We start from the raw sequence: 20,759 nt of genomic DNA on the forward strand, positions 1-20,759 counted from the left end.
ATTCCGTAATAGAGTACACCCGCTTCCCGTATCAATTAATCCGTTAATCTTACACCCATTTACTATTAATTCTCGCTCATATAAGTTTGACGTTGATCCTTCCGATCTCACAATATTTACATTTTTATTCTGAGGGCACTTAGTGGTAAGATGCCCTTTCCGTTTACAATTTTCACATTCTACTCGCGGCTCGGGACATTTTCTCGCATAGTGACCTACTTTTCCGCAATTATAACATTCTACTTGCAGTTTACTATAATCGCTATTATCGTTGATTTTATCCGTTGTTTTCGAAATCTCGTTATCTGCGTTTCGCGACTGATTTGATCTCGGGTATTTTGTATATCGATTTTCTCGATCGCGTCCCTGACCTACGGTCGGTGTATCTTTGGTTTTCTCGTCTTTTGACGGCAAGTCCCCGAGGGTCGACATATACGTATATAACCCGTTTGCATCATCCAGCTGCGCAGATCGCACCGTTCTCGCGATATTCGCGTCCGTTATCCCGCCAATTACCGCGTCAATTATGTATTTATCCGGTATCTTAATATCTAACTTACGCAATTTACTTAGTTTCTGAAAACAGTAATCTCCCAACGCTTGGCCAGGGAGGCTTTCGTATAACGCGGCTTCTTTGAATAATTTATGGAAAGGGATGGACTTACGAAACTGTTGTTTTAGGTCTCTTTTCGTTTCTAACCATGTAACGGCCAACCGTGGTCGCATGTCATACCACTGCCGAGCATGACCCTTTAGTCGGCTTGGTATTAGTCTCATGATCGCTCGGTCATCCCAATCATACTGTACCGATAGCTCGTCCACGTGTTCGATCCATTTCTCGATAGTCAATTCGTCCTTCGCTGGGTCAAACGGTGGAATCATTAGTTCATCGCCTCGATGTATGCACGAGCCACGTGTATATGACCGTCGGTCCAAGCTTTCTACAATGCGTTCCAGTCTCTGAACGCGTTCATCATTATATCTTCCTTCATCGTCTCGTGTTGAAGAACTTAAATGGCGTGAATGACGCCTCTTTCTCGTCGACGTCCTAATCTGTGAATCGTGATGCGATTCGCGCGACTTATGGCGGCCCATTATTCCCGCCGTACGTACCTACGTACTTTCACACCTCAGGATTTCCTAGCGCTGCGTGGCACGCGCGTTATGTGTAGGCCCACTTCTGATATGTAAGCAACTTGCTATACGGTTAGCCTCGTTCACAAATAATAATATTCCTTATTCACGACAATTAGTACGGATCGCTCTTTCCTGTTATGCAGCTACGCAACGACTCTCTCGACGGTATCGCCACGCCACCTTCGTAGGCTCGCGAGGGTCAGGATTGGCCCGTCCTCGAGCCTTCCTATTGGCTCTTGTAACGAGCCTCGGATTGGCCGCTCCTTGTCTTCCTACTGGCCGCCGCGAATCGGCAGCGTTGCCGGTGGGGAAGTTCGGCGGTAGGTTCAAATTCCCGGGGGGACCGTGGCAACTTGCTTACATTTGATACCTTCTAACCCGATTAGTGCTGCTAATATAGCTCGTTGAAAGGTTCTTGGCGCGTTTTTTAACCCGAAAGGCATTCGGTTAAACTCGTAGTGTCCATTTGGCGTGGAAAAGGCTGTCTTTTTTTTATCTTCCTCTTGCATCGGTATCTGATGGTACCCGGATGCGAGATCTAATGTTGTAAAATATTTTGCCTTTCTTAGTTTATCATGTATTTCTGCGATATTTGGCAATGGAAATGAGTCTCCTATTGTAAGGAAGTTGAGCTTGCGGAAGTCTATAACGATTCGAAGTTTTACTTTTCCTGAAGCGTCAGGTTTTTTTGGTACTACTAGTATTGGGGAATTCCACGGACTCGTGCTAGGGCGGATAATTCCATCCTCTAGCATCTTGTTAATTTGTCGATTTATTTCTTCCTTATGTTTCTCCGACAAGCGATAAGGCCGGACGTTCACCGGCGCGCTATCGGTACGCGTCGGGATCTCATGTTTCACCGCGGGGGTGCACGTTAGTTTGTCGTTCTCTAAATGGAATATGTCACAGAAATCATCGCATATCTGCTCTAACGTTTTTCTTTCCTCGTTATTTAGATGGTCCATTCTTAGTTTACTGCGTACTTTTTCGCGTCTCTCCGTGATGGATTCGCGGTCTTCTGTCGGCTGTAACGTGAGTATATCGGCCGTGTCGGTTGCCGGTGCCTCTTCTAGAGTTACGTGCGGCGTGATAATTTCGACGGGGTTTTCCGTAATATTTACTATGCTTATTGGGCAGATAAAATCTATCGGTTTTACCATGCAATTACCGATAAATACTCCCGGAAGTACCTCTTTACCCCTTACGATACCTACTTTATTTGTGTTGGTTATCGCGGATATTATTGTTTCGCTACGCGGTGGTAAGGTAAACTTTCGGTACGGCTGTAATTTAAATGTCGCGGTACCGATTTTTAATCGATTTTCAGCGTGATTAAGTACGGCTTAATGTTTCTTCAGGAAATCTATTCCCAGGATGCCCTCGTAGTCCATCGGGAAATCGTCTCGTACTACGTACATTGTATGCCGTATTATTTCTTTGCCTATTAGTATTGATGCTCGTATTTTTCCGAGGGTGTAGATTTGATGTCCGGTTACGCCGGTCAGTGCTATCTTCTTTTCTCGTATTTTGGTCTCGTCCTTTAATTTTCCTACCTTAATGAAGGTGACGGCGGCCCCGGAGTCAAGCAAGAAATTCAGTTTTCCATTAGTTGCTTCTCGCATTAGGAGAGTGACAAGGTCTAGATTAGAATTCTTATCTGCTTTACCTGTCACATGAGCTACTCGGTATTCGCGCGCGCGTCGCGTCTTATGCTTTCTTCGTCTCTCTTGTTTGTCGCTACCGCTGCTGCGGCTGCTGCTACTGCTGTCGCTACATGACGTTTTCTCGTCTGATTCCCGTGCCTTATTTTCTTGGCTCTTTTCGGTCGTATTTACTTGTTTCCTTTCCCGCGGATTATATTTAGAGGGGTGAGCCCGTTCTTTCTCGGGTCGTCCGTTAAGCGTCCAGCAGTCCTCTCTTTGGTGCCCTTCTTTCTTGCAGTGTGAGCAATATTTTTCAACGGTGTTTATTTCGCTGGGCTTTTCGGCTCTCGGGAGAGAATATCTAGTGGCGTATCGGCTAGTACGGCATTCTTGTCCGATGTGGCCTAGCTTTCCGCATTTATGGCATTTAATTCCGACACTTCGAACTTGTCGGGTTTGCTCTTGACTATTTTTACTTCGGTCTGTGTTATAGGTCGCGCGCTGAGAGGGTCCTTTTAATTTTTCCTCGGACGTAGCGCCTAAAATTGCCGCGGTGAGGTTAGCGTAATTTTGTGATCGCACGATAGTTTGAATGTCTTCTCAAAGTCCTAGCTGGAAATTTTCTAATGCTAGTTCCTGGATTGTATCTAAGATTGCTTTTCGTTGCTCTGAGGAATGTCCACGGCCTTCGATCATAGATTGGTATAGTTCCATTGATAATTTGTCTACCCGGAGTCCGTAGTCTCTCGCGCTTTCGCTTGGCTTCTGTCGGAGCATATTAAATTCTCGCTGAATATGCGTGGTGCTACGTTTTGCCAAGTAACACATTCCTATTTCTTGTTTCAATTGCGCGAAAGAGTGTATGTCTCGCGTTTGGAAATCGTACATGGCTTTTCCCGTTAGTTTCGTGCAGAGTATAGCCTTTAACAACGATTTTTCATCAGCGGGATTAATTTCGTTCATCGCATAAGTGCTTGCGTTTAAGAATTTTTGAATTAGACTGCGCGAAGTTCCGTCGATTTCCAGAATCATGTCGCGGGCTTTTTTTAATTTAATGTACGTATTTACTGGATCGTGTTGGTTTCTGACGTCTTCCAACGTTCGTCCGTAAGTTACATCGAGTGGACTGTTACTGAAGTCACGTCGGACTCTGTTGTCTTCGCGTTCGTAATTCGTGGTCTCTAATCTCTGCAAGCAATTTTGTATTGCGCGTATCTCGTCTAATAGTTCGCCGAGAATGGAGTCTTGCGTGCCCGGGCATGCTCGCGCGGGCCTCAGATTCGCGGGCGTCAGGTGGGCTCCCGTCCTCAGGCGGTTTATCTCTGCGTCCACCTGTTCTGGCGTTATCGGCGGGTCGTTGACGCCCTCGCGGGACGTGCTCGCGTGTGCCGCTTCTCTCCGCTGGTTCATTCTTTCGCCCAGGGGCGTATAATTCTCTCCGCTTGGATCGAACACGTCGCTATCATACGATGTCAATGAAAATTCTCCTCTCTCGGAGTGATCGGTCGGTATACTGGAACGTGCGTCACTTGTTGTGGGGTCCAGTCGCAGTACGTCACTGTCGTTTTCGCTATTATTCGCGTTATTCCTTTCGTTAGCGGCGGTATCGCGAGGTCCGTGATTATTTCTGGGTAAGAGACTGTCGTCTAAGAAAGCGAATTCTCGCTCTAGTACGACGTTGGGGTCTAATACTGGCGGGTTGTCATCCGAATATTCTAGACTACGTCGCACGCTTTCTGCGATGTTGCGAACGGCTACTTCCACGATACGAACAGGGCCTATTGGGCTGACTCGCGTTGTCCTACGCGCGGGCGCACTCTCGGCCCTATGTAACCACGACGGATTTCGGGCAGGGCGTTCTCGCGATTCACTATCCGACATCTAAGAATCACGGGCTCGATTTTCGCTCGGCAGGACGTGTCGCTGTCCTCTAACAATTACCGCTTTATTTCGTCTTACAGTTAGACGCGTTACAATTATTTTCGACTTACATTGATAGTCGCATGTTGTTCGCTACTGCGCTGGTCGTTGACCGTTACTGCGTGGCTTGGCCGCGGGGCTGGCGAGCCTTCGTTGTGGTAGGTCGCGCCTTCTCCGGTGTCGCTGAGCCGCTACCGGGCGCTTCCTTCTGCTGGGGCGGGCTGCTACCGGGGCTTCCTTCCTCTGGAGCGGACTGCTACCGGGTGCTTCCTTCCTCTGGATCGGGCTGCTACCGGGTGCTTCCGTCAGGGCTGGTTGTCACCACTTTCACCGTTTCGCTCTTTGATTTCAGGCGAGCACTCGCGGCGGGAACACTCGCGGAGAAACGTTCTCCGATTTTCCGAAATCCCACCGCTGCCACTAGTTGTTGTGCCTCAAGGATGGGATGTGCCGGCACAAGGTTCTTTTAGGATTTCGGGTCGGAGAACAAATAAATCACTATGTATAAATGAGTGAAATATATTTCCCTTTTACAATTTTAATGCGGTTTTCTCTTTGCTGATCCCGGTACTCGCGTAACAGAAAATACTTTCGTGTAGGACGCACGTTTCTCGTATCGTTACCAGCTGACGACCGACTGCCCGCCACTCGTCGGAAAGGCGGGCTCTTTATCCGCTCGGAGTTGCTGACTTCGTTGTCAGCGGTTTTGGCACCGTGGTCAAAGTCTAACGGGCGGGTGATGTCCGGGATGACCATATTTGGTCATTCCCGAGACTTAGGCAGGTCTTCGCGTCAGCGGTCCTTGTCGCTACCCTGGCGGAAATATTTCTACAAAATTTAAAAAAAAATAAAAGTGTACTACAAAAAACTATAAAATATAATTGCCAGAATCTATTAAATTCTACATGAATTTAAGAAATACTACAAAATCCTACATGAAAATGCTAGAATTGGAACACTTTTGTAAATTTTTGTATTTTTTTAGTGGATCTTGATCTATAAATTTTTCGATAAAACTACGCCAAACTACAACTAATACTGATATTCTACACATTTCTATACCTATTTGAGTACAGTAGACTACAAGGAAATACTAGAATTAAAACACTTTCTAATGAAGAAATTTACCCGACATAAAAAAAATTATATTTATTTTTAAATTTTATTACTACTTTTTAACTAAATTTGTCAAGAAATTTGTTTCTTAAGATGCAACCTATGATTATAAATATTTTCTTGTACTTGAAAAACACACTTACCTTGATGGGATTCGAACTCGAGACCTCGGGACCTCTGGATCGTGAGCCAACCGTCTTACGTGGTAGACTACTTTTTAATTTGATGTGTTATATATATAGTCTACATGTATCATAACCAGCGCAAATATATAATTTTTCAAAAATTCTTAAGAAACAAATTTAGTTTAAAAAGAGTAATAAAATTTCGAATCGGATATACAAATATAATTTTTTCTTAATGTCGGGTGAATGTCAGAAACCAGTGCCGGCTCATTATAAAATAGGCCTATAATTGGGCCAACGTCGCGCCGCGTGATTACAAAAAAAAAAAAAAACTTTTTTATTCTAACTTATCTGTAAAATAAAAAGCGAGTCATTATAAAAAAAACCTTACCCTGCACCATACACATGTCTAAAACCGCATAACCCGGGAAGAAAATCTCTTATTTATTCATATTAGTTTATATTAGTTTATATTAGTAGATACATGATTATATATGATCATATAAGAAATGGAAAATATAATCTTAAACAATATTATATGGTCATATATATATGAGAGTATATAATTATACATGGTCATATATAAGCATATACATTGCGACGCTTTTTCCCCCGGTCTCGCAATCCGGTGGAGGGCTATCGAGGATTGTCAGCACGCACAACTAATTCCGACACCAAAAGATTGGGCGCCAGGTGCGACGAATCGCACCACCGTACACTAATATGTTTGACGCGATATTCCCGGCAATATCTCAGGGCGTAGGGCTCTTTCAGGGAATCCGGAGAGAGGCGTCACGCAATTAATCGCAAACACAGGAATAAATAATAATAACAGACTATATTTGGTCAAATAGTATCAGGTATAATCGGTCTGAGTTTCTCGTATCACCGCAAAGATGTTGGAGAGGCGGACGCACGAATGCCGCAATAACGCAATAAATGCACGCGGTAATGTCGAATCTTTAACACGGTAACGCAACCGACAAAATGACGCAATAAGTGCACGCGGTAAGGTCGAATCTTTCACACTGTAACGCAACAGATAAACGCAGACGAACACACGAAAGCTTGATATACGAAACAATTACGATTCAGGTATCGCGGTACCTGACTTCAAACTCACAATGAACTTACGCCGACGAACCGCCTTCGGTTGCTTCTTTAACGCGCACCCGGGCCACCTCGATTCCGCACGACACCAAATTATGGGCGACCTCGCCGAGTCGACCACGCTGGCCGGCGATTGCCCCCGAACACGAAATAAGGACACGTATCGCGGACGATCCCGCGGCTTGCCACGCGAATCCCGAATTCTCTCGCAAGTACGGAGATTCCGCGGCCCCGCGCCGATCCCGTCGATCTTTCCGTCCCGCCAAACACAATATTCGCCGTCCTCGAGGGCCCGGATACGTTACTCAAAACGAGGGCGAGTGCCCTTCAAATTACATGACCACTCGCGGCTCGCCGTTACCCGCACCACTCGCTCTCGTTACCGCCACGCAAGGCATTCTTCTCAATACGGCCAGGACGCGACACGGTTACGAGCTTAAATAATATGGCCAAAACGCGACACGATTACGAACATAACTCTATCCCAACGAAACGCGACACGATTACGCACATAAACTCTATCACTATGAAACGCGACACGATTACGAATAACGCGATACGATTACTTACATTAATTCGACGAGACGCTACATAAACGCGACACGATTACTTCGATTCACATATCTCAACGCCACGCGACTGTCGGCCGTGGCGGTGCTCGCGGGGAGGGCACAAATGGTCTCTACGCAATAGAGAGCTCACTCTTGGCAAGGCCCCGGCACGATTTCCACCCGACTCTACTTTACTGCGAGCGCAAAGTAATGCACGCTCTGACCTCGCTGTCCACAGGTATCCTGCGGCACTCAGGTAACCAACGTGTGCCATGGGCCGATGCCTCGAGCGAACCCTCTTTGTCTTAACGCGGGGACGCCAGAGTGGTGACCTTACAATGCGTCGTCCCTTCGATAGTCCGGGCAGCTCGAAATCCGGGAGATGCTTCCTTCTCGTTAGCCGGCACGACAGTGTCGGAAACGATAGCCTGCCGGGATCGCGCCGGTTCCCCGCGCCTGCGCTGTAGCGTGTCGCTCGACCGGATTGCCGATCCTAGCGCTTCCGGCGTCTAGGCCGCACGTGCGCCGCTCCTTCCGGGAGCGCCACTCCAGTTTCAGAACGCTCTCGTCGGCGCCTCAGCTTCTCGCGCGCCTCCCCTTCCGGCGGCGCCGCTGCAATTACCTCCGATTCGGCGCGGGCTTTTCGATTCAACCGGCTGTCCGGGCCGCGATGATCGAGTCGGCGTTTGGGGTCAGGCTGGCCGGGCCTCGGCCCCGTCCACCGGCATTCCCTCGGGGTGACGGCCCCAGGGCTGTTCCTTTCCCTGGGCCGCTCCTCGGCACCCTAGTCCGACTGGCATTTCAATCGGGGGTGACCCGGGGTCTTCCAGATCGTTATACTGCCGCTGTTGCGACCGAGTGCGGGGTGTATTCCGGCCGGCGACGCTCATGCACTTGCGGGGAGGTCCGGGCGATCCGACTTCTAGCCATGTCCCCTGGCCGTCTCCTTAATCCTCTGCCCTTCCTCGTTGCGGCTCCTGGCCGTTCCACGTGGACTCCGGTCACCACTGGCAATCCCTTAAAAACTTAACAACTAATTAGACCAATTATTAATACGCGACCGCCCTCCTCTCGCTCTAGCGAGGAGGCATCCCCGAATTCCCCTCGGCCGAGCCCGTCCGGGAAGGAGACGCGACTTGTCACGTCACAACATATGCCATGATTATATACTCGGGAAAAAATACCTCTTATTTGTTCATATTAGTAAATATATAATTATATATAGTCATATAAGAAATAGAAATATAATCTTGAACAATATTATATGGCTAAATCTCTTTAAGTATAACTTTACCTTTTTCAAAAAAAAGGTAAAAAAATGCGCCAAGTACACGCATAGTAGTATATATGTATTATGTTGTTACCTCGAAAAAAACAAAGTGGTAGTATTATACCTCGAAATAACACCCTGTACATATTGTTTATACAATGCGTAATACTACAAAAAGGCGTGATATCTGTACAAAATTACCTTTTTTAAAAAAAAAGTAAAGAAAAGCGCCAAGTACACGCATAGTAGTGTATATGTTGTTATCTCGAAAAAAAAAACAGTGGTAGTATTATACCTTAAAAAAATCTAAGTAACAAGTGGTAGACGAAATCTTTGTATCTTGAAAAATCTCGAAAAAACCTAAACAGTAGTATCTTCACCTCGAAAAAAAAAACAAAGTAGTAGTATTATACCTCGAAAAAACCTAAGTAACAAGTGGTGGACGTAATCTTTGTATCTCCAAAAATCTCGAAAAAACCTAAGCAGTATTATTTTTATTTCCAAAAAATTATTATTTAAGTGATACACATCACAAAATTACGTTACCTTATCAAAAAATGAGTCGCGCTTCAAGTGATCTATTATTACAATTACAAAAAAGAAATGATATCGCTTTTTAAATTACAGCGCCAATTACAGAGAACATATATTTTTCGAGATACAAAGATTACGTCTACCACTTGTTACTTAGGTTTTTTTGAGGTATAATATTACTACTGCTTTTCTTCGATTAGAATAAAAAATTGAATCATGAAGAATTACACAGAGGTAACAGTACAAAATACAAATATTTTATTAAAATATTTAAACCCAACAAGGGAATACAAAGTATTTAAATACAAAGTTTATATATGTATTTTAAAAGATTTAATCGCATCGCAAAGAATTACAGAGGTAACAGTACAAAAAATAAAAATATTTTATTAAAATACATAAATTTTTCTTGTCAAAAAACTTGGCGCTGCTAGACCTCAAAATTAGGTCAGCCTGGTGTGTATGTGCAAGCGAGTGGGTGTGGGCGATGTGTGTGTGTGTGTGGTGTGTGTGTGTGTGTGTGTGTGTGTGTGTGTGTGTGTGTGTGTGTGTGTGACGGTGAATAATGCGGCTTATTACTAAGTATAGGATAAGTTAGGATAAGTTTAGATTTTTAAAGCGATTAGAATTAAGTATAGAATAAGTATAGAATAAGTAATATCTACATTTGTAAAAGGCTCTTCTCTCTCTCTCTCTCTCTCTCTCTCTCTCTCTCTTTCTAGCAGCGCCAAGTTTTTTGACAAGAAAAATTTATGTATTTTAATAAAATATTTTATTTTTTGTACTGTTACCTCTGTAATTCTTTGCGATGCGATTAAATCTTTTAAAATACATATATAAACTTTGTATTTAAATACCTTGTATTCCCTTGTTGGGTTTAAATATTTTAATAAAATATTTGTATTTTGTACTGTTACCTCTGTGTATAATTCTTCATGATTCAATTTTTTATTCTAATCGAAGAAAAGCAGTAGTAATATTATACCTCGAAAAAACCTAAGTAACAAGTGGCAGACGTAATCTTTGTATCTCGAAAAATATATGTTCTCTGTAATTGGCGCTGTAATTTAAAAAGAGATATCATTTCTTTTTTGTAATTGTAATAATAGATCACTTGAAGCGCGACTCATTTTTTGATAAGGTAACGTAATTTTGTGATGTGTATCACTTGAGTAATAATTTTTTGGAAATAAAAATAATACTGCTTAGGTTTTTTTGAGATTTTTGGAGATACAAAGATTACGTCCACCACTTGTTACTTAGGTTTTTTCGAGGTATAATACTACTACTTTGTTTTTTTTTTCGAGGTGAAGACACTACTGTTTAGGTTTTTTCGAGATTTTTCAAGATACAAAGATTTCGTCTACCACTTGTTACTTAGATTTTTTTAAGGTATAATACTACCACTGTTTTTTTTTTTTCGAGGTAACAACATATACACTACTATGCGTGTACTTGGCGCCTTTCTTTACTTTAAAAAAAAAAAAAGTAATTTTGTACAGATATCACGCCTTTTTGTAGTGTCATATAAGACGTCGGCGTTAGAAGTAGATAGAAGAAGTATCTTAATAAAAAATTTTCACATTTAAACTTTGCGTCGCAATATCTCCGCTCGTAGGGCACGGAGCGGGATATTATAAGAGAAACCCCCCCCCCCCCTAATTGGACCCCAAGCTATCGATCAAGCCTACTTAGAACTTGATCCGTTCACTCGTTATTGAGATCTCAACATCTCGGGTACTCGCAACCCGTCGCGTTGCGTAAAAGAGTCACGGTCGGTCTCGCTCCGCGTGTACTTGGCGCGAGACACTACCGTGTCTCTTAATTCTGTCGCTAGGGAATTTTTAAGTCGATTTTTATGAATCAAGCTTGAATCGATGTCTAGGTGTCCCAGGTTGCCGATGACGAGGTTCACATAGTGCGCTTCATAGTTTTCGGTATCCAGGTGTATTAATACCTTGAATTCGATGTCCACGTGTTCCAGGTTGCTGATGTCGGGTTCCAGATAGTGCGCTCTATAGTTTTCGGTGTCCAGGTATAATAATACGTTGAATTCGATGTCTAGGTGTCCCACGTTTCCGATGACGAGGTCCACATAGTGCGCTCCGTAGTTTTCGGTGTCTACGTGTATTAATACCTCGAATTCGATATCTACGTGTCCTACATTCAGATTTAAAGTTATTAATACACCTAGACACTAAAAACTACAAAGCGCACTATGTGGACCTCGTCATCGGCAACCTGGGACACGTAGACATCGAATTCGAGGTATTATTACATCTAGACACCGAAAACTACGGAGCGCGCTATCTGGACCTCGTCATCAGCAACCTGAGACACCTAGACATCAATTTCAAGATATTAATACACGTAGACACCGACAACTACGGAGCGCACTATGTGGACCTCGTCATCGGCAACCTGGGACACCTAGACATCGAATTCAAGATATTAATACACGTAGACACCGAAAACTACGGAGCTCATTATCTAGACATTGTCATCGGCAACCTGGGACACCTAGACATTGCATTCAACGTATTATTACACCTGGACACTGAAAACTACAAAGCGCACTATGTGGACCTCGTCATCGCCAACCTGGGACACCTAGACATCGAATTCAACGTACGATTACACCTGGACACCGAAAACTATGAAGCGCACTATCTGGATCTTGTCATCGGCAACCTGGGACACGTGGACATCGAATTCAAGGTATTAATACACGTAGACACCGAAAACTACGGAGCGCACTATGTGGACCTCGTCATCGGCAACCTGGGACACCTAGACATCGAATTCAACGTACGATTACACCTGGACACCGAAAACTATGAAGCGCACTATCTGGATCCCGTCATCGGCAACCTGGGATACGTGGACATCGTATTCAAGATATTAATACACGTAGACACCGAAAACTATGAAGCGCACTATCTGGATCCCGTCATCGGCAACCTGGGATACGTGGACATCGTATTCAAGATATTAATACACGTAGACACCGAAAACTACGGAGCGCACTATGTGGACCTCGTCATCGGCAACCTGGGACACCTAGACATCGAATTCAACGTACGATTACACCTGGACACCGAAAACTATGAAGCGCACTATCTGGATCCCGTCATCGGCAACCTGGGACACGTGGACATCGAATTCAAGGTATTAATACACGTAGACACCGAAAACTACGGAGCGCACTATGTGGACCTCGTCATCGGCAACCTGGGACACGTAGACATCGAATTCAACGTATTATTACACCTGGACACCGAAAACTATGAAGCGCACTATCTGGACCTCGTCATTGGCAACCTGGGATACCTAGACATCGAATTCAAGCTTGATTCATAAAAATCGACTTAAAAATTCCCTAGCGGCACTTTCTGCCAAGCGTAGAGAACCTTCTTTTCCGTTGACTTAATATATATTATATCAAGCTTGATTCATAAGAATCGACTTAAAAATTCCCTAGCGGCACTTTCTGCCAAGCGTAGAGAACCTTCTTTTCCGTTGACTCAATATATATTATATTTTACCTAATTTACCTACGGAAACCCCTACGGCTCACCAGCGACTGTGTCGCTAGTAGTGGTTATTCGTGCAACTAGTATCACGTTTTGCTTCGCGCAGCGCGTGAGTCGGGTGCAAGCAGCAAGTTGTGTTGCTTCGTGCAACTAGTTACATCCAGAGTGGGTCTGAAACATAACCTTACTGTCAGAGTGATAAAATTGCACAAACTTGAACATTTATTAATATTTTGGGTAATTTGTCACATTCGAAGTTTGACATATTCATGATTGTGTACAACTAACAAAATGTGAAATGTTTTTTGGTTTTTTACTGTAGAGGTTTGATTGATTTTGCTGCTATTCATGTATTACATGTTCGATTTTTATGTTTCAGATAATTTTCTAGATTATTTTGCTGTCAGAAATAGCTTGTAATTTTGAAGACATGAATCACATTATAGTGAAAGATGAAAATAGTACTGTCAAACTGCCAACACAAAATTGCAGGGTTCGTTTTAAAAGTGTAAAAACTTACTTTCCAGAAGCAAGTGGCCTTGTCTACTATGATTCGGACAATGAACAATGTGGTCTCGAATTAATTAATGATGAATTTCAGTTAATCCCCGGAAAAATTGAGTACAGAATTTTTTATGCTAATTTATCAAAACGTGAGTATCCTTATTCTGATAGTTTAATGTAAATTGAATTAAGTTATGTTAATGTAACCTTGCAGATCCGAACTTCAAAAATGAAGGTAAAAAGAAAAGATTTCAGGAAATAATGGCTATTATTGACGGAGAAGGAAACAATTCTTCTGGGACGAATTTTTTTGAAAAAAAAGTAAAGGTTTTGGATATTGCATTTTTTATTTTTATCAGTTTTTATTTTTAAGACATAGAAAAGTATTCGAAAAATTTATCAATCCTGCATTCTGCCTGAATAGAGAATATTTATCGTCACTGATTTCGGAAGGAATTAATGAAGATTTACATTATTATGTACACTAGGGAATTCTTGGAATAACTTTTTCTTTATTCTTTTTAGGTCGGTGTTAATAAAAATGTAAAACGAATTATTCATATCGGATGGAAACACAAGATAGATGAAAGAAGTAAATTCATTCACATAAAGGAGCCAATCGCAGGTGCCAAGACGATAGAATTGGACCAAGCAAAAAAATATCGACTTGCCGAAGTGAAAAATATGATACTCGAGGCAATGAAAACCGAAGAGAATTCTAAATATTTCGAAGGATCGGTCGTTGACATAGGTAATTACAACGGAGAGATTTATGATGATTTTCGCAGTTGTAGTGAAAAAAACTTTTGGGATTTTGTTCAAAAAATTCGTTCAAGGAATTCAACATTAAGATTATATTTATTGACTCAGAAAAAATCAGTACCTAATCGAAAAACGACAGAAAATAGTTTTTTAGAGGACAAACAATTATCACAAATGAGCCAAATTTCATTGCCAGTGAATCAGATAAAAAATGTTTTCTCATCAAAGTTGAACGATCTGAATATTGAGCAAAATAGAAATAAAAGACGTAATTTCCCAAGTGCGGAGGAATGCAGTAGTAAAAAAAAAATTCTATTCACTACCAAAAATAGTGCTGCTATATCATCTAAAATTCATATTATAACAAATGAAGTCATTTCCAAAGAAAATGTAAATAAAAAACGCAATTTTTCAAGTGCGGTAGAATTGAGTAGTAAAAAAAGTATTAAATTTACTACAGAAAATCGTGCTGCTGCATCGTCCAAAATTCATATTTTAACAAATGATTTCGAATCTAAAGAAAATCTGCCTAATAATCGACAAACTGTTCACAATGTGCATCTTTCGATCCCTGTTATCGACGAAAAAAATATACATTTTTCCGAAATCTTGTTGGGTAAAGGTGCTTTTGGAACAGTGAAACGTGCGACATGGTTAGGAACTGATGTGGCAGTGAAAACTATAGAGTTATCGACCAGTAATAAATACATCATTCGCGAAATGAATATAATGGATAAAGTGAGACATCCGAATATAATTAGTATAATGGCAGTATCATTTTCTCAATCTCAATGTCACATTGTCATGGAGTACTTCGACAGCGAAAGTTTGCGATCTGTCTTGTTTCATGGTAACTCAAAACTCAAATTAAAACTAAATGAAAAAAATAAATCCCTTATATCTTATCAAATATGCAAAGCCATCACATTTCTTCATGAGTCAAGACCAGCAATACTGCACAAAGATATAAAACCAGAAAACATCCTTGTGGATAGACACTATACTACAAAAGTGTGTGATCTTGGCTTAAGTAAATGCGATGCGATGCCTTCTGCGCTTCACACCACAATTGGACACAACTTTCAAGGAACACCGCTTTATATGGCTCCTGAGATACTTATACAATACAAAGAAGCTACTATTTATTCTGACGTTTGGTCGCTTGCCTGTGTTATTGTAGAGTTATACTCGCAAAAGAATGTCTGGACTCTGCCTCTTGGGGTAGGATACAATTTAATTAATTTAAGAGGAATTGTCTCCACTTTGAAAGCACCCAATTTATCGAAAATGCCAATTCATTTAAGATCTCTTTTAAAAGAATGTTTTCTTCACGAACCTGAGAAAAGACCAAGTGCCCATACTCTTCTAAATACTTTCAAAGGTATTGTTTTTTAAATACTATATTTCAAAAAAACGTATTATTCTCTTACATTAAGAAAACGAGGAACAACGAACTCAAGTCATGCAGTTATAGAAAATATACATAGATTTCATTTTATTTCAAGTAAGTCGGTTACGATTTATTTATAAAAACGTTGCAATGCTCTATATGTATACGAAAGTTTGAAACATAATTCTTTACAGTATATGACATTATTCGTTCTTATTATTAAAAATTCTTAATTTATGTTCATTTTCTAATTTAAGCAGAAAGCGACCGATTCAGATATTGAAATAAAATGGAATAACCAACGCATATCTGTACAATAAATAATTAATCAAATTAAAATGGTTGTAATCATTTAGCAGGAACTGAATCTTTGGAATGAATGAAGTAGAGACACTCAAGAGCTGAAGACTGAGAAGAAATGTTGATTTTACAATGGGTGATTTCAACCAAAGATTTTGTTGATTTGTGATTACGATACCAAAATATGCTCACAAAAGAAGTATTATATGCCTAGCATTTGCAAAAAGGATTGTGATTATACGTGTTTATATGCTGCAAATGCAATTTTCAGTTGCTACAAAGTTGAAAGTAAGATTTAATAATATATAAGATATGTTCGGTTATTGTTCTAGTTTTGAACAAACTTATTTTCATTTAAGACTTTTGTTGTTCGTATTAATAGATGTTTAGAATTTAAAAAAATATCATTATTATCCTTGTTTAGTCTGCAAATGCAATTTTGAGTTGCTATAACCTTAAAACTAAAGTTGAATTATATACATTTATAATATATCTTCAACATGTGCTAGAACAGGTTTGATGAAAAGTGTTTTATTTTGGAAAATAGTTATCTTCATTCAAGAATTTTGCTGTTTGTTTTAATAATTAGGAAAAGATTGCGATTATACGTGTTAATGTTGCAAATGCAATTTTTAGATGCTACAAAATTGAAAAAAGGTTTAATAATATAAGATATGTTCGATTATTGTTCTAGTTTTGAACAAACTTATTTTCATTTAAGACTTTTGTTGTTCGTGCTAATAGATGCTTGGAATTTGAAAAAAATCGCGATTATATCATATGTGTTTATGTAATAAATGAAATTTTGAGTTGCTACAAAGTTGAAAATATGGTTGAATCAGATAAAACTATAATATGTATATGTTCGGCATGTGCTACAAAAGGTTTGATGGAAAATGTTTTATTTCTGAAAAAAGTTATCTTCATTCAAGAATTTTTCTGTTCGTATTAATATAATTACAAAGAAAAGATTGCGATTATATATGTTTATGATGAAAATGCAATTTCGAGTTGCTGAAAATATAACGTAAATGCAGTTAGTTTTTAATATTAATGCTTTCAAAATTTCCTTCATAGTTTATGTACAATTGCAATATTGGTTACTAATATGTAACATAATTATGTATTGAACGTGCGAATGTGATACGAAAGTGTACGGCCCTTAAAACACAGTATTTTTCAAAGACTTAAACTTACAGCATAAATAGTTAATAAAATAATAAGTTTTTAATTAAGAAGAATCATAAGTTCATAGAATAATATTGTAATATTTTATGTATATGAGTTATAATTTCCAAAACAGGGTTACTACTATTATAAAAAATACATTAGCAAAGAACAGTTTTGTTATTTGTAAAAATAAACTATTTTCAAAAATTCATTACATTGCTTATAACTTACTTATGCAGGGTGGCCACTTGTCAGGGAAAAGTCAGGGAATAGAAAAACCGTCAGGAAAATCAGAGAAATATCAGGGATATATTTACGAATAACATTACGAAGTAAAAAATAAAGTTTCCTCTATGTAAATTAAAATTTAAAAAATCGAGATAAAATAAGCTCTGCATTCATTTCAGAAGGAATAATTTATTTTGATCATCTTGTGAATACATTGCTTCCTTATAAACTTGAAAGTTTAGTTTAATTTTAAGAAATTTTGTTAAAACAAAGCTTCTTCTTTAAGGAAGCAGTGTATTTTGGAATAGCTATTGATGTGTGGCTTCATTAATTTGTTGCTCACAATTTTATTATCAATCCAATACTTAGCTGAAGCTGATAAAAATACTTTGTCAGTGGAAGTAAAAAAAAAAAAACTCAGGGAAATGTCTGGGAAATTATTCGAGTTTTTAGTTATGGCTTACGGAATGAAAAAACATGTTACTAATTTTATGTAAATTCTTTTATAACGTATATACAGTTTCTCTATAGTGAATGTTAATTTATTAGGTATGTAGACTTACGTTTTTCGTTCGCTAATCACTTCAGGCGTATATATTATATTGTTTAAGTGTTTCAATAACTTGTTGGAAGAAGGGAAAGGTCTACATGAAGGAGAAAAACGTTCAGGAAAAGGAAAAAAGAAGTATGAAAAACGGTAAAAAGAGACAGAGTATAGGGGAAATGTGCATTGAAAGAAGAAACAAGAAAAGAGTATAGATGATCTTGCAATACTTCTCCATTATAATGTATTTCTTCTTGGCCGAGTGAAGTTACAAGAAATTTAAGAGATAAATTATGCTTTATATTTATTCATTTGAAACTCATTAAACATTAGAAATTTCTTCAATATTTTGTTAATATAATGTCAGACTGATTTTATATTAAAATTATTTAAATTGTAATCGAAGTTTGATGTTTAGAAGTTGGAAAAGTGAAGACGATCTTAACAAAAAATAATATGAATCCTTTTAGTGAAGAAACTATACTCTCCACAATGTTCATACAATATACCTCATCGATTACTTTCATTTGTATATTGACTAATTCTGTTTAAAATTTTTTTATACAATTCGAGAGCCTCCTCCGGTGATCTTGCAATTTGAACTTCCGGTAGAATTAATTCAACTAGTTCCTTAAAATGAGGATCAATCAAATGTGGTTTAGTTGTAAGCTCTTGAAGAAGCCGCTTCACAACGTCTCCATTTGTATCCTTCTTGTAATTGCGAGCATTGACCTTTTCAGGCAAATGAAAAAGTATATACGGTTTACCAGCAATGTTATTTCTCGCTGCTTGCTTCCGAATTCTATGTTCATTCCATAGTTTTTTTGTCAGATATAAATCCTCCTTAATCAGTGGACCAAAACAATACTGCAGGCACATTTTGTGTAGCTTACTGCCATCGAAGAGGTTCTTTTGCATCATGCACTTGAAAAATTGTATGTAAAAATCAGCTGAGTGACGCCGCATTTGCCCCCAATAAGATTCGATACGTTGATTATGAACACTTCTACCTTTTATGACACTTTTTTCTCCAGAAAATTTGTCTTCGTCTTTGCTGCGTAGACAAATTTGTAGCGATTCTATTAGAGTGTTTTCAGAGCCCTTATCTGACCGCATTATAGTAGGCAAAAATTTCAAACTGAATATTGTTGATAAGAAATAATGTGCTGTCACTTTTGGGTCATTATTCGTTGTTGCAACTTCTAACCACAGAATCATCCTCGAAAAGCCATCAATACAACCATGTATCGCAAAACCAAACGGTTTTAATTTATCGTAACCATCTGTATGCCACATGAAATTTGGACCTGGACTAAGGTACTCCCTTCTGCGAAGCTTATTAGCAAATCTGTCTGCCAGACCCTCTGGATCTGCAATTTTCAAGATATTATACACTGTATTCCTCTTTACAGTCAGACCATATTTTTTTTTCAATTTCAACCACAATGACGTATATCCTAAATTGTAACCAGCTGAGTGAAGTTCTTCCACAATAGCCCGGCATATATCTTTAATATCACTTTCTTCAATATTTTTTCTTCGTAGGCCAAATGATGAAAGGGTTCTTTTAATAGTACTTAAAGACGTTTCAATACCATGTACTTTTAGCAATAAATCACGTATTTCCTCGTATTTGAAATTCTTGTAAAAATATTTTTTTATCAAAACCTCCATTACATTTTTTAACCAAAACACCTTATCGTAGGAAATAACCTGAAAATGACAATTCAATCCTGGGTTTATGATAGGGGTAGAGATTCGTGAATGGGGAACATATTCCATCATCACGAAAAGGTGACTTCAATAGAAATAAATACAATAAATGATAAATTTGGAGTCGAAAAAATTACCTCTTTCAATCCTTATTGAATGTTACTTTTTATCTCATTACAAAGTTGCAAGAAAATTGAAAGGTCACATTTTTCATTATCTAAATCATATTGCGATGGCCCTCGCGGGTGTTGACGCAATGTGATTTCTGCCCAGTGCTCTGAATGTCAACGTGAAGAAATTCAAGCAAGCGCGGGTAAACGGCGGGAGTAACTATGACTCTCTTAAGGTAGCCAAATGCCTCGTCATCTAATTAGTGACGCGCATGAATGGATTAACGAGATTCCCACTGTATACCATAGTATACTATTTTCATCTTTCACTATAATGTGATTCATGTCTTCAAAATTACAAGCTATTTCTGACAGCAAAATAATCTAGAAAATTATCTGAAACATAAAAATCGAACATGTAATACATGAATAGCAGCAAAATCAATCAAACCTCTACAGTAAAAAACCAAAAAACATTTCACATTTTGTTAGTTGTACACAATCATGAATATGTCAAACTTCGAATGTGACAAATTACCCAAAATATTAATAAATGTTCAAGTTTGTGCAATTTTATCACTCTGACAGTAAGGTTATGTTTCAGACCCACTCTGGATGTAACTAGTTGCACGAAGCAACACAACTTGCTGCTTGCACCCGACTCACGCGCTGCGCGAAGCAAAACGTGATACTAGTTGCACGAATAACCACTACTAGCGACACAGTCGCTGGTGAGCCGTAGGGGTTTCCGTATTTACCTAATAAATAGAAATCTTCCTCCTGACCGATAAGTCTATCGACCTAATTTCGAAATACGCGCGCGATATCGAAACTGGCGATACCTGCGCCGCCAGCGTCGAAAAAGTGAAAGGGACGTTTCTCTGATAATCATAATAATATTGAGACGTCGGCGTTAGGAGGAGGAGGAGGAGGAGTATCTTAAAAATAAATTTTCCCATTTGGACTTTGCGTCGCAATATCTCCGCTCGTAGGGCACGTAGCGGAATATTATGAGAGAAACCCCCCCCTAATTGGACCCCAAGCTATCGATCAAGCCTACTTAGAACTTGATCCGTTCACTCGTTATCGAGATCTCAAC

General features: G+C 39.6%; 1 protein-coding gene and 1 long non-coding RNA gene across 13 annotated transcripts; one reads left to right on the forward strand and one right to left on the reverse strand.

Annotated features, from left to right (window-relative positions):
• The first annotated feature begins 12,775 nt into the window (after positions 1 to 12,775).
• LOC139814863 (uncharacterized) lies at positions 12,776 to 19,469 on the forward strand. 11 transcript variants are annotated; one of them, XM_071781359.1, is made up of 6 exons: positions 12,776 to 13,176; positions 13,319 to 13,432; positions 13,541 to 13,592; positions 13,658 to 13,770; positions 13,969 to 15,586; positions 15,952 to 19,469. In XM_071781359.1, the coding sequence occupies exons 2-6, from the start codon at positions 13,370 to 13,372 to the stop codon at positions 15,972 to 15,974; spliced, it is 1,869 nt and encodes a 622-aa protein (XP_071637460.1). In that variant the 5' UTR covers positions 12,776 to 13,176; positions 13,319 to 13,369; the 3' UTR covers positions 15,975 to 19,469. The 11 variants fall into 11 exon arrangements, 10 of the variants coding, with proteins under 10 accessions (XP_071637460.1, XP_071637463.1, XP_071637464.1 ...); XR_011732604.1 differs by having other exon boundaries at positions 12,776 to 13,592; positions 15,952 to 19,154; positions 19,250 to 19,469; XM_071781362.1 differs by having other exon boundaries at positions 12,776 to 13,592; positions 13,969 to 15,426; positions 15,510 to 15,586.
• On the reverse strand, positions 18,624 to 20,549 carry LOC139814864 (uncharacterized). Of its 2 annotated transcripts, XR_011732606.1 has the most exons (4): positions 20,199 to 20,549; positions 19,688 to 20,056; positions 18,848 to 19,550; positions 18,624 to 18,761 (listed from the first exon to the last, which is right to left on the reverse strand). It is a non-coding gene; the product is annotated as an uncharacterized lncRNA (long non-coding RNA). The 2 variants fall into 2 exon arrangements; XR_011732605.1 differs by lacking the exons at positions 18,624 to 18,761; positions 20,199 to 20,549 and adding an exon at positions 20,143 to 20,157 and having other exon boundaries at positions 18,851 to 19,550.
• Between the last annotated feature and the right edge of the window lie 210 nt (positions 20,550 to 20,759).

Source organism: Temnothorax longispinosus, chromosome 6, assembly GCF_030848805.1.
Source record: "Temnothorax longispinosus isolate EJ_2023e chromosome 6, Tlon_JGU_v1, whole genome shotgun sequence".
Lineage (NCBI taxonomy): Eukaryota > Metazoa > Arthropoda > Insecta > Hymenoptera > Formicidae > Temnothorax > Temnothorax longispinosus.